The sequence below is a fragment of the Miniopterus schreibersii genome, assembly GCF_964146895.1.
Source record: "Miniopterus schreibersii genome assembly, chromosome: 2".
Classification (NCBI taxonomy): Eukaryota; Metazoa; Chordata; class Mammalia; order Chiroptera; family Miniopteridae; genus Miniopterus; species Miniopterus schreibersii.
Genome location: NC_138102.1, coordinates 112,960,133 through 112,974,033, shown reverse-complemented (window position 1 = coordinate 112,974,033; position 13,901 = coordinate 112,960,133). Strand labels below are relative to the sequence as shown.

Sequence of the window (13,901 nt, the reverse complement as noted above, 5' to 3'; positions counted from 1 at the left end):
GCTTCAAATCAAGCTAAAGGACCACTCTGCTAGAAAACAAGCAATAAATTAATAGGCCAAATGAGGGAGTACACAAATACAACTTTCTGAACAGGACGTAGGTATTTTAATGACTGAGTGATAAACAGGAACTTAAAATCAACCTTTTTCCATCATGTAATTCCTGCTATCAGAAAATGCTTGTTGGGAGGAAAGAGCAAAGGTACTTTCTCAATATTCTTAAGATGAGCTGAACTTTTAAAACAGGAAATAAAACAGAGCAGTTAAAAGCATGTTCTCTGTAGACAGAATGTCAAGGTATGAATCCCTGCGCTGGGCTTATGAAATGCTGAGACGTGAGGTCAAGTCATGTAACCTTTTCGTGTTGTGGGTTCTTTGGCTGAGAAGATGAGTTAATATTTGTAAATGCTAACAACCAATCAGGCACAAAATGTGATACGTGTTACCTATCATTTTTGTTGTTCCTAAAAAATGTCTTAAAGTGTTCCTCCAGACTTTACAGCAATCTAATATTGACGACCTCAATATTTCCAATTTTCCTTCGCTCATTTTTCTCTAAAGCACGTATCACTATCACACTACACATTTCATTTAGTTGTCTTGTGATTTTTGTCTCCCCCATGCAAAAGTAAGACATGAATTTTTGTTTTATTAATGAATATATGCTCAGAGCCTAAAAAATGTACCTGCCACATAACAGATATCTGATGAATACAGTATCCCAGCAATTTGAAGATGCACATATTCTTATAATTTATTAACATCTCTGAAATTGAGATGTGATTTAATTATACAGTTAAATTACCTTACTATTAAAACTGCCAACACTAAATCTTTTTTTAGGGAATATATAAAATATATGACAATTAACAATCTAGTTCTGATGAACGAATGTGTCGAAAAATGAATTAATGAATGAAAGAACTAAAGCGAAAGATAAACTTACCTAACCAAAATTCATGTACTTTGAAGAACTGTTTTAATCTTACTTTCCCTGACTATAAGTATTTGGTGTCTAGACCATTTTCTTGGGCAGATAAACTCCTAGCAGATTATCCCTGATGATTCCTTTATTTTCATTTGTCCAGTTGATCAGTGATAAAATGTTCATTAGCTTTCTGAGTAAAATATTTCTAAGTTAAACTAAAACTATTACTTTGGAAATAATACTCTTATTAGGCTGCTGCTATTCTTATTCCTACAAATGTAAATACAAATATAATGCTTAAAATGGCCTTTTTCACGTTCTCTAAAAGAAATTTAAAATAACACACTATATATAAACAGTGAAGACAACAGTTTGCACAAACTTTAACAAAAATTAAATTCACAATACTAGGAAGAGGAGCAAGAATTTTCTAAGAATAAAAGAAGGAAAAATATTGCATACATTTATTTAAGAGCATAAAGCAGCAACAATGCACACAAAATGTTGAGGGTTAAGTGACAATTTCTAGAGATTACTCACAGCTTCCATAATGTTGTCAAAAGGGTACTAGACCATCCCTTCCTCAAATTTTAAAAAAGTACTAGATCCAACATTTTCAGTTAACTTAATAAACTTCACTAATTAAATCAAAATTGATGTAAGGAGTACTGCCCAAAATAATGGCACAAAAGAAACTCCAATGCAATCTAATGAAAATCATGCCTATAAAAATAAGAACACATCATGGAGGAGTAGTTATTATTAGAAGACAGGATTTTAATTAATATCAGAGGAATACAAAGACATGTTTGGGGGAAGTGCAGTTAAATACAGATTTGAAACTGAAGTTCGATATCATTTTTATAAACAAACCATGTTGTTATGTTGAGGGCTTTTTAATGTTAATGCCTCCTATCAATTTGGTGATCATGAAACATCCAATAATTAGGTTTTAGATTAAATTCAAAGTCACTGTTGGCATTTTTAGCACTTATGGTTCACATGCTCAAAAACATTTCTACTTACTGAAATATTTAACATATTTTGGAATGAAATATGTATAACACATATATTTGTTTTAATTAAAATGTTAACTAAATATTTTTAAAATGTAATAAGTACACATGGTTGAATTAATGAATGAGAACAGCGTATTAATGTGCAAATCTCCAAGGTGATCTAAAGCTAGGTAACATTTTAAAGTGGGTTTGCATAATGAACTCCAAATTTTGCCAAATTACTATCTGTTAATATTTATCTAAGGCTCTGTTCCTGATACCCTGAATTTACATCAACAACAGGGATCCCAGCTACCTTAAGATGCTAGAGCATACTGAAGATATAACTAAAAGAGTTCATGTTTTTAGTGGTTCTCCAAGTGATGGAGAAAGCCCTTTTAGGATAAGATGCATACTGATGCTGTCTTCCTCAAGACCATGCTACTTCAGAGAAAGCAAAGGAACGACCCACCAGTGGGCAATGAGCAATTCACATAAAATTATATAAACATTAAAAAAATTATTTTAATGTGATTTAAAATTCTTTAACGATTTTGGAAATAACTTTTTGCTGTTATTTTAAATTTTATCACAAGTAGTAGGATGGCATTAGATGTTTCATAAAAAAAGTTAAGAAAAACACCTCTGGCATAATTTCTTTAGAATTGGCTTTGTAATAAAATATATATACTAACATGCTTTAGGTTTCAGCATTAATAATTTCCCATCCTTACTAAAATACATTGTAGTCTCCATCAAACATTCATCTTCATGTATTCTCCCTCGTCCTTTGCAACTTGAAACTACCTGACATTAATTTTATGTTCAACATGATCTATGAATAAAAGGCCATCCTCCTCAAACCATTTCAAAGACCATAATGCAATGAAACTTACTACAAATCAAGAATAATGAAAAACCAAAGGCTTCTGTGAACATAGGGAAACTAAACATAATTCCAAGATTGAAAACTATTTTTAATCAAAGGAAATGCCTGCCTGGTCAAAAACTGCTATCTAATCTACTCCATTTGCTTTAGGACCATCTGAACTAATTATTAAAGTTTAGGTTAAAAACAACTCAGTTAGCTATTGGCAGAGACAACTATTTTAAGTCACCTCGCAAAATGAAGAATAGTGAGCAGGGCTTATTTCCACTGAATGCCCTGAGGGTTACCAAGCCTGGTTCCATGCTATTAGCTCAAGGGGAAAAGCAATCTTGCTCTCATAAACAAGCAGCAATAATATGTACAACAATATAAACGATTTCCTCCTGTCAACCAAAAATATAGTAAATAATTTGCAACATTATTTTTTGATCTAAAGTTACTTTAACTGTGCCAATTTAAGTTAATTCACCCTTAATGTCACTAAAATGATGGTATAATCGTACAAATAGCCAAGACAATATAAGCATGTTCATTTATGAGCCAAGTATACGGTATTCTCGGCACAAGGAACTAAAATCAAATGCAATGAAACTCACCTTCATTGGGAGATGTTTTCAACCTGGTACAAATTCCATAGACATCTCCATAGCTTTCCTGTATTTTTCGTAAAGCATCTGTAGACCTGAGCTCCATGAGAGACCGCAGTTCTGAGAGCGTAGTTCCAAAGTCTCCATCATAATTAGCTTCCTTCAAAGAGTTTTTTACTCCAGTATATGAAACAGAGTTGTTTGCCATGTCGCCCATTACAAGTACAATTGTTTAGGAGGAAAATGTTTCCCAAAAGATTCTAATTTTCACTTGATATATTTCCAAGATGAAAATCTTTTAAATGTGAAAATCCTTATTAAACACTCATTGTATGACTTTGTAAAGCAGCATCAGCATTTCCCAGAGAAGTATCTTGACCTTTGGCCCATGACTAGTTTCTTCACATCAATCACGAGATGTACACATCTGTAAAAAGAAAATATAAGTTATTAAAATCCATCTTAGAATACTGTGTATGTAAGCGAATGTCATCAGGTAAGCTAATCAAAGCACATCATTTAATTATAAAAATATTTTTTTATCTGTAATCTCATGCCTTTAAAATGCTTTGCATAATAAAAGATCAAAGTATAACTTCTAAAAAAAATTGTATATCATGTTACTAAACAAAACTGAATTTCATATTACTGAATTTTATGTTTCGTTCAGCATTACTGTTATTAACAGTTACCATTAAGTACTTATGTTCCAAGCACTATGGCTAGTAGCTTTAAATTCATTCTCATTTAATCATCACAATTTAATCCCACAATTCATTACTCATTACTCTTTTAAGAAGAGCAAGCCTCAAAGAAATTGAGGAGTTTTTACACAGCTCACAAATGCCTGAAATGGATGAACTGGGATGTCTCTAGTCTATGTTCCTTCTAATACACAGACCTCCTCTCCAAACATTTCATATAGGATAGGCCCTGAAAGGGCAAAAAGCTCAACAAACCCCCTAATATCCTTTCCTACAATTCTCTTGGCCACTTTACGACACCACCATCTTTTGGCTTCCTAAAATTATCTTCCACCATGATTTTTGCCACATGTACCTCTGGTCTTCCCTTGACCAGCTATCTACAGAAATTTTCAATTCCTTAGTCACTCTTTACTGACTGTTACTTTATTTTCTTTGCTGGCCCATAGTATTATCTGATATTACCTTGTTCATTTATTGTTTTTTACTTTTTTTGTCTTCTTCCATCTATGGTCTTAGTTCTGTAGGCAGGGTTTGTCTATTACTATATCCTGAGAACCTAGAACTGTGCCAGGGCACATGGCAGACATTGAATAAGCATTTGAGGAAAGAATGGAGGCATTACTTTAATTGTCTTCAAAACATTTTCAAGTTCTCCTCTTACTCTATACTACTTAAAGATGAGCTCTCAACTCTTTTTTTTCCATCTATATCCTTTAAACAATCACTTCAAAGTTAACATGTCTGACCATGGATTCACTTTATTCCCACATTAGAGAGCTCCCTCCCTCAATCACCATTATCCTAATTACCTGGGGTTGAGATTTTAAATCCTCTTTGATTCCATCCACTCCAGCTTTAGTCAGTTACTGAGTTGGGTTAACCTTTCCCTTGAAAAGACTCTTCCCTCTACATAAATTATAATCACTACCCCCCAGGTTCTCTCTCATTCTAATATCTGCTACATCCAATTCATTTTGCTGCTACATTTTATTTTTCAAGTAGGCATCATGCCACTATATCTAAACCCATAGGATGAAAATATCGTCCTATTGCTCATGCCTGTTTGGCATTCAAGCCTAACCTCTATTTTAATCTATCCAACTTCACGCCCCGTTAAATAAATGTTTCATGATTAGGAACCTGAAAAGATTACTGGCCAGTGTGATTAATCTTCAGCTGTTGTTATTGGGGATGTTTGTAGTACTCATCAACATCACCTAGAGAGCTTGTTAAAATATAGATCCCTGGGCCCCACCTCCAGAGCTTTAGTTTCAGGATTAGAGCAGGCTCCATAATTTGCTTTTCTAACAAAGTCCCAGGTGATACTGACACTACTGGTCCAGGAAGCACACTGTGAGAACCACTGGATTGGAGATTGGGCTAAAAACTGTAAATTCATACCAGCTGGTTGAGGACGGCTGGTGGAGAAAAATTCTGCCTGCCTTGGGTTTAATTTGCAGGCATATGATAGTTATGGATTCTGTAAGACATTCTTTCATTGCCTGCTTCCTCCCACTTCACAAACCCTTATCCTTGCCCAATTATTACCAATTTTACTGGTCTCCTAGGCAAAATGGGTTTCCTCCTACGCACACATCAATTATTATAATAATCCAATTTTAAAAACTGGAGGGGGTGGTTATTTGATAATCTCCCTGAGTTTTCACACCCAAAATTCATTGGCATCAGACCATCACACCAATCCTATAAATTATTTAGAGACAAAATAATTAAGATTCATAAATCTGTGTGTTGGGGATATGTATGTGATATTCCTCTGGTTTCCACAAAGGGAAATTTTCCTCAACATTTTCTGGCCTCTGACCCCACCAGTTACTACTGAGGTGACATGAGCTTCCTGATAGATTTTCTGAGAGCAACTGGACATATGTTAACTCCATCTCTCGGCCTCCTCTTGGGAGATAGATGTCCGCAGGACTCATGCATTCTGGTCTGAGTTATTAGGGGAAGATACCTAGGTTTAAAAAAAAACCTATTGTTTAAAGTGCCTGGGGTGGGGGTGAATAACTAACTGTTTAGTTCTAGGTTCAATATTAGAACCTCACTGCTGTGACACAAAAACCAAGTCCTTCATTTCGGCTTTTGTCTACAATAAAACTAATATTTTTATTCCAATGTGCCAATCTTCGTCTTTTCTCTTGAGAGAATTTAAGCAGGAGAAAGGGGTTTTATTTATTGGGTGCCCTGAAATTTCTCAACAATAAGGATACATAATAGAGCTAATACTTAATAGAGCTAGGATCTGAATCTCTATCTGTGACTCAAAAGCCATGCCCCTTCCACTCTACTGTCTCCACTTTAAGTCTCCACGTAGGTTGAAATGGAAGTTTTTGTTGGTCAAGAAATGGTCAAATAAATAATACCAAATGTGCCACTTTATATAATAAAATCAGAATTCAAGAGACACTGTAGTTGATTCCTATGTCCCACCTCAGTGTTCTTTCCCATTTTTTCAGCAATAGCCCCACTTCTTGCTTAGAGATCTGCCCTTCCCAACTCTGAAGGTAGTCCATGCCCATATCCAGACATCCCCTGGTTCAGGAATGACTCAAGGGCCAATAGATGGCAATGTGAGCTCTGCTGTGACTCTAGGGCAAGCCGCTGGTTTCTTCCTACTAAAAAGTTAGGTCTGAGATGTAAAAGGCCTCCACAAGGGAAGGAGCAGAATGGATGAGAGGGCAGAAGTGTACCTGTAGGTGCTGGTTCACCTGAGCCCTTGGAAAATCAATGCCTAAAATCTGACCTATTCCCGATCTTCTCAGTAATTTGTCAATAAATTCCTTTTTGGAGCTGGGTTTTCTATCACTTTCCAACCCATAGAGCTTTAATAAGTACACGATTACCAATCAAGTTCAGTTCCCCCACTGTTTAAAGAAAGGGAAATCCAGGGCAAAGCACCAAATGCAAATGAACCACTTGCCAAAAGTGACTATTTGAATTACAGATGACCTACCAATTATATATCAGGGTGTTGTCTATTTCTAGATTGTCTATAGCCCCTTCCATCCACTATTTTCCTCTCTACCTACTTTTCACTCTTCCATTCACCTAAGTAGTGGACTGACAAAAATGCTAAGAACAACAAAAAAGTTTTGCCTTTCCCGTGCTAGCTACAACATGACAATCAGAAAGAGACACACTATTTGGGACTGAGATACAACACAAAGTAGAACATCTTTTCTGCTTCTCTTTGTCCTCTGAAAGATTCTGACCTTTCATTTGAAAAGTTTAAGAAGAAATGTTAAGTGGAAACCGAGGCCCCGAAAGAGGGGGATGTTAAATAAAACACACAGCTACTCCGCACAGGCCTGTTGGCCTACATACCTTATCCCAGAATCCCTAGATGACTTCTCTGATCAAACCACTGCTGGGAGTCTTGAGGGATTATGGCAAAAGACAGAGGTGATTTAAGACTAGAGTTAGGCAAAGATAGTTACCGTCTTCAACAAAGACGACTAAGATAGATTCCAACGGACACATAAGCTTTACAGTGCATAGGCAAGGCCACAAAAGACAACGAGAGGATGATTATGAGGTCCTAGTGATGAGTGGGGCTCATAAAAAGACAGCTTTGTTAAATAATACAATTTCAATTCCTTCTCGAATTCAAAAGGTCACTTGACTTATAGATCAATAACAGGATGGAGGGGCTAGCTCAACAATGATAGAACAACAAAATCACATATTAATCCCAAAATGAATAGAAATAGTTAAAAATTACGAGGTGAAACATGGAACTCTCAAAATGATTATTAATATTATATAGATTATTAATATTATATTATATATATAGCATCTGCAGGCAAGGTAGAAAATATATACTAATATAACTAAGTGTGTTTGAACAAGAGAAACAACCTAGACGGTGGTTTTTAATGCATCACTGGATTCCAAATTCCTGACTGTTCTAAACTTTAGTGACTTGAAAACACAGAAGTTGTATTTCTCCAATCTGTAGATGACATGAAGCTGGGTGAGTCAGCGAATATGTTAGATGACAGAATTGGGATCCAGAAAGAAAGGTGGCAATAAGAGGCTAAACTTAATTGGTACAAAGTATTGTTTCTCCATTTAATTACAAAAACTTAACAGTAGAAATACGACATATAAGAAATGAACAGTATATATTCAAAGACAAAGGTTCATTTTGCTCAAAGCCCAGTATGCATTACTTCAATGTTACTTAACTGGATGTAAGTGCTTTCCCCACCCATCCCCAAAGCTGTCTGAGGCAGTAATGACAAGAGTCTAACATTTAACAAAGGGAGGTAACAGACGTATTCTACTTTGCCTTGGACAGAGACACCTAATATAATGTTACAGGTTCATCTACAAAATAAAGACACAACAGTAAATACACACCTCATTAAATGTGTTTATAGGGTGCCCCCCAAAAATGTATACACACACTTTGAATAATTATAAAGTGTTTACTAAAATACATTTCATTTTCAAACAGTATTAGTTGTTCAAGTGTGTATAAATTTTTTTGTGACACCCTGTAAAACTATTTGAACTTCGCCTAGCACACAGTAAATGGTAAATACATGTTATCTATTTTTTTGTTTTGCTATTTGAGAATATTTACAGGTACATTCTACAGAGAATATCCCTCCATAAGGGGGGGTCTCCCAAGCCATTTCAGATGAAAAATGTTCACAGAAATATTTCTAAACCTAGAGGAAAAGATAATCCTGATGACAGTCTGATATAAATTAAGCTCTGCTAAACAGATAAAGCATATGATGACTGAATATATCAACAAGACTAATGAAGGAGAGACACCAACTTTTATTTGTATTCCAGATAACAGGCCCACTAAACTTTGCATTGGTCAGGTCTGAATTACCATGAAATAACTAATAATAAAGAATATGTTGAAGAACCAGGAAACCATTCCACTGAAGAACTGGAAGGAATGAGGCTATGGGAGGAATGACTTACGGGAGATACAGTCAAATATTTGAAATTTTATAATATATAAAAGTGAACAGAAGGAAATGAAAGTTACAGAGAGGCAGATTTTGGGTAAGGAAGAACTCTGGAACAAGTTATCCAAAACTGAAATGGGTTTATAACAGTTAACTTTATGTCAATATGGCTGGATTATGGGATAACCAGATATTTGGCTATACAGGGTGTCCCAAAAAAATGTATACACCCTTTAACAGCTGATAGCTCAATTTTGAAAATGAAATGTATTTTAATAAACACTGCCTTTATAATTATTCAAAGTGTGTGTGTACATTTTTTGGGACACCCTGTATATTACTTCATGTCGTGCCTGAGAGGATATTTCTGTATGAGATCAGCAAGTGAATAGGTGGACTAAGTAAAGCAGGTTGCTCACACTCCAGTGCGGGCTGGCATCATTCCATCCATTTAGGGCCTGAACAGAACAAGAAAGGGGAATTCACACTCATTCTCTGCCTGAAGGCTGGAACTGAGACATCCATCTCCTGCCCTCAGGCTGGGAATTACACCATTGGTTTCCAGGCCTTCAGACTTGGACTGAACTGAACCATTGGTTTTTCTGGATCCTTAGTCTGCAGATGGCAGGCAGACAGATAATGGGAATTCTCAGCCTCTATAACTGCCTGAGTCAATTCCTCATAATAAATCATCAGTATATGTAAATATTTCCTATTGGTTTTGTTTCTCTGGAGACCCCTGACTCATAGAGGATCCTTCAATCAGTGAGAACTCCCTATCCCTGGAGCTGATCAAGATACTAAATGAATGTATGAAGAGTGTGTGATACCGGAAGACAGCCCATGCCCTTTTTGTGACAATTTTTAAAAATCCATTCCTATTTTAAAAGGTAACACCATTGGTCCTAATCTGCAGTAAGCATGCTTTATACATGTATACAGCTGACTTACTGTTCAGCACCCCCTTCCATTGACCCTGTTTAGCCTTTAGGTAAGGTTACTTCAGAGACAAAATACCCCAGAGAAGAAAAGTTACTTTCCTGTATCTAAGATTGAAATATACCATCTAATTTGAAGATGCAGTAATTGTGGTCATAAGCTTAGGAAAGTCATTTGATTAATTTCAACCCTAAATTTAAACAAACTGGTTATAAATCAAAAGTAATTTACTTGTAAGAAACCAATCCTTTCGCTTAAACTTTCATTAGTCCCTTAAAATGTCCTCTGAGTCAACAAAAGATTTCTAAGTAATACTGATTTTTTTCAAATCACTCCCAATTCAGAATGAAAATTCATAACTAACATAAAAAGTTGCAGACCCAAATCTTACTCAATGTTCTAATGTTTATAGATTTTGTAACTACTTTACTGTATGAAGTTACTTCTGACTTCACATCTTCTCTCCCAAGAAAATTCAAACAGTTCTTTTAAGACATGCAAACTGTAACAGCTCAATAAAAGGTCTTTGGATTTTCATTTGATGTACTGAAATAATGGTGTTAAGCCAAATTTCTATTTACTAGCTCTATTACATGCCTCAGTAAAATAAAATAAAAAATTAGTATTTACAAAATTTCTTAATCCATGGCTGATTCTATAGGAGCACAAAGTATGGATCTGAGTTGTTTTTTAAATCCCCTAAAGACAGCTTTTTTTTAATTCACTTAAGAAAATACCTGTTTAAAAGTTTCTAAATCAAAATATTAAACATAAACAAATTTTAAAAAGGCATCATTCTGTTAAAAAATGGTTACATAGGAAAGAATCACAGAATTTGACAGCTAAAGGGGACATTGGAGATAATATTCAGTTGCTCATTTTATAGCCACTGAAACCAAACACTCATAATCATCTGCTTCCAAAAGAATAAAAATGCTTATAATAAAAGAAAGCAAGCATTAAATACTCACAAATCATTAAAAAGAAGAGCAAAAGATGAACATTTAAATCATGGGATAAGTTGTAACAATGTATAGGTTTCAAGGCCCTTTACAATCAGGGAAATAGCTGGCACTGTACTTCAAATGGACACCAACACCCTAGCTGATAGATGTATGATTTGATGGACCAAAAGCTACAAATTAGTTTTGACTGCAGCTTTTAAAAGAGAATACCCAAGAAATCTCCATTTTATTAGTTTCTTTCTTTTTCCTTTTAACATTAAAATTAAGTCAACTTCCTTTGCAGACAAGCAGTTGTGAGAAGAGGAAAATTCGTCTTCATAGCTGTGTCACGGTGGCTGCTACTGGTATTTTATTGAGAAAGCACTCTCTCATAAATTAAGAAATCCAGCTCACCTCACTGGACTAGGTGCTAGCAGTGACAGTAAGTGTGGACAACCTGAAACTCGTCACCTTAAATGACCCCTGTGGAGGTTGGACAGTACAACTATTACATAACTAAGCCTAGATTTAGACCCATTATATTGAAAATTTATTTAAAGGCAAAACTACGCCTTATCCACCTTTTATCTCTACATCTTAGCAGGAGATACTATTATATTTCAATGTTCTTATATAGTGACTTTCTGCAGATTAAAAAAAAAAGACCTTATACCTGGATTCACATCTTATAATTTTTAAATCTTTGAATATTAAAATAATTTTTAATAAAAATGTACTATAAGCCACTAAATATGAGTACTGGAGTGTAAAACCAGACACTAATGGCAGAAAAAGCAGATGATCTAATATTATGTATATCAATGAATGGTAGGAAATTTATCAAGTTTTGTTAAACATAAACAAATTATTTCATTAAAACATTTCAAAGAACCAATAAATAACTCAATTTTAATATTACTCTGAACTCACATCTTTCACTTTTTAAGTAGGGCTTTAAAAAAAAGCGCACATGCCATATGAAAAAGTATAAGCACTATAAAGCTTGTTTAGAAAAGTAATTTTTATCAGGTGAATAAGAATGATACATAGAAAGAAGATTAAATTCACCAAACAGGATTTCAGTTTTATAGAACTATTAAAGCAGAAAAATAAGCACTGTCTACAATGCCTGACTAGTCTCAGAGGATCATGAATACTATTTGCTGGGCCTGGGTGGACGAAAATTAGTCCCACTCCCCTCAGTAAGCTACCTTTATCACATACTAGACGCTTTCAGAGGCAGAAACTAAATACAATACTTCGAAGGGCAAGTTAAGTTACAGAGGCTGTCAGTAATAAATTCAGATGACCACTTCAGCAAATCTCTCAGGGTGGGAAAAAAGCAGAATAGTGGAGGCACCAATTTGTTCCTCTACTGTAGCGATTCTCATGCAGTGTTACCACAAGTTTTAAAACATGTAATACCAGACTCTTCAGTCAGGGGCACTGACCTCTCTTCCCTTAAACTGTCAAATTAAAAAAATCACAACAGCCAACAAAACAATAGCCATCCAGTGTGAATGAATTAAAATTATACCTATTTTTTTTGGTCAGATCAGCATAAAAATGCATTTTTTGGTGTGTGACAGACTTGTAGTAATTAGTTTATGTGTGCTGTGAGATGAAAAAGATTGAAAATTGCTGCCCGGCCAGGCGTGGCTCAGTGGTTGAGCATCGACCTAGGATCCAGGCGATCAGGGTTCGATTCCCAGTCAGGGCACATGCCCAGGTTGCGGGCTCGATCCCCAGTCGGGGGTGTGCAGGAGGCAGCCGATCAATGACTCTCTCATCATTGATATTTCTCTCTCTCCCTCCCTCCCTCTCCTTTCCTCTCTCTGAAATCAATAAAGATATATTTAAAAAAAAAAAAAAAGGAAAATTGCTGATCTACTGTATAGCTTTTATCACACAGTTGCAATGACTTGTTTACCTCTCTGTCTTCCCCCATTGAACTGTGATCTCAAGGTAGGATTTGTGTCATTTATTTTTAACCCACAGCACTGTCTGGAATATAGTAGGTTTAATGTTTATTGAATAGAAATGTTCCTTTTTGAAGCTTACACCAAAAACCAATATGAAAGACAGGTTTACAATAGTAAACAATGACAACAGAAACAACAGAGCAAACCCAAACCTCATAATCCTATGTTTAAAATAATATGCTAGGAGCATAGTGAGTTAAGAGAATGTCATAGCATTCAAGGAGTTTTCAAACAACCTTGTTGTGCAAGATACATAAACTTAACTTTCCTTTAAATCCCTTTAGAAAATAGAAGTTAAAAGATATTTCAGACTTTCAAATGAATTATATGACAATGGTTTTTAACCAGGGTCCTAGATTCTTGAGGCTATACAAAGTAACAATGCTGAGTTTCATAAACTCTGGAGGAAATGATACATTTACTTGAGAGATAATTTGTTAGGCTTACCCATCCTAAATTAAAATGATACCACATCAATCATAATAAAGTGAGCAATTAGGTCTAAATAATAAATAAAAATCTTACCCAGTTAAGGCAGTTATCATCCTCTCTGAAATTTGCTATTTCTACTTTATCTCCAACTCACAGATAAACCCATTTCAACTTAGCTTCTTCTCTCCTGTGCTGCACTGAAACTAGTCTTCAGACTGACCCCTCTTGTTTCTGTATCAAATGGACATATTCAGGCCCTCTTACCTGACCTGCAGGCAACCTTTGCTACTGCTAACCACTCCCTCACTCTTGAGACGTTCTGCCGCCTTAATTTCTCTGATGCTTGACTCTTGTTCCCAGCACACTGCCATCTCTGGCTGCTTGTTCTCATTTTCCACTGCTTGTTCCTCTTCTTGAATAATTGTCAAGGGAGTCAGTGGGGAGGGGTTGGGTGGCACTATAATCGTGACCACAATTGTTTTCATCTGTTTTTAGTCAGCCAGCATGAGATCAGTTTACAGATGATAGCGAAAATTTATTTGC

The 13,901-nt window shown here is 35.4% G+C and overlaps 1 protein-coding gene across 5 annotated transcripts in view; it reads right to left on the bottom strand.

Annotated features, from left to right (window-relative positions):
* Positions 1–13,901, bottom strand: part of ATP2B1 (ATPase plasma membrane Ca2+ transporting 1) — a 117,461-nt gene that overhangs the window by 60,371 nt on the left and 43,189 nt on the right. For all 5 annotated transcript variants that reach the window (XM_081128616.1, XM_081128613.1, XM_081128615.1 and 2 more), the window contains exon 2: positions 3,412–3,829. In XM_081128616.1, coding sequence (XP_080984742.1) covers positions 3,412–3,619 — 208 coding nt within the window. In that variant the 5' untranslated portion in view covers positions 3,620–3,829. The remainder of the gene's footprint in view (positions 1–3,411; positions 3,830–13,901) is intronic.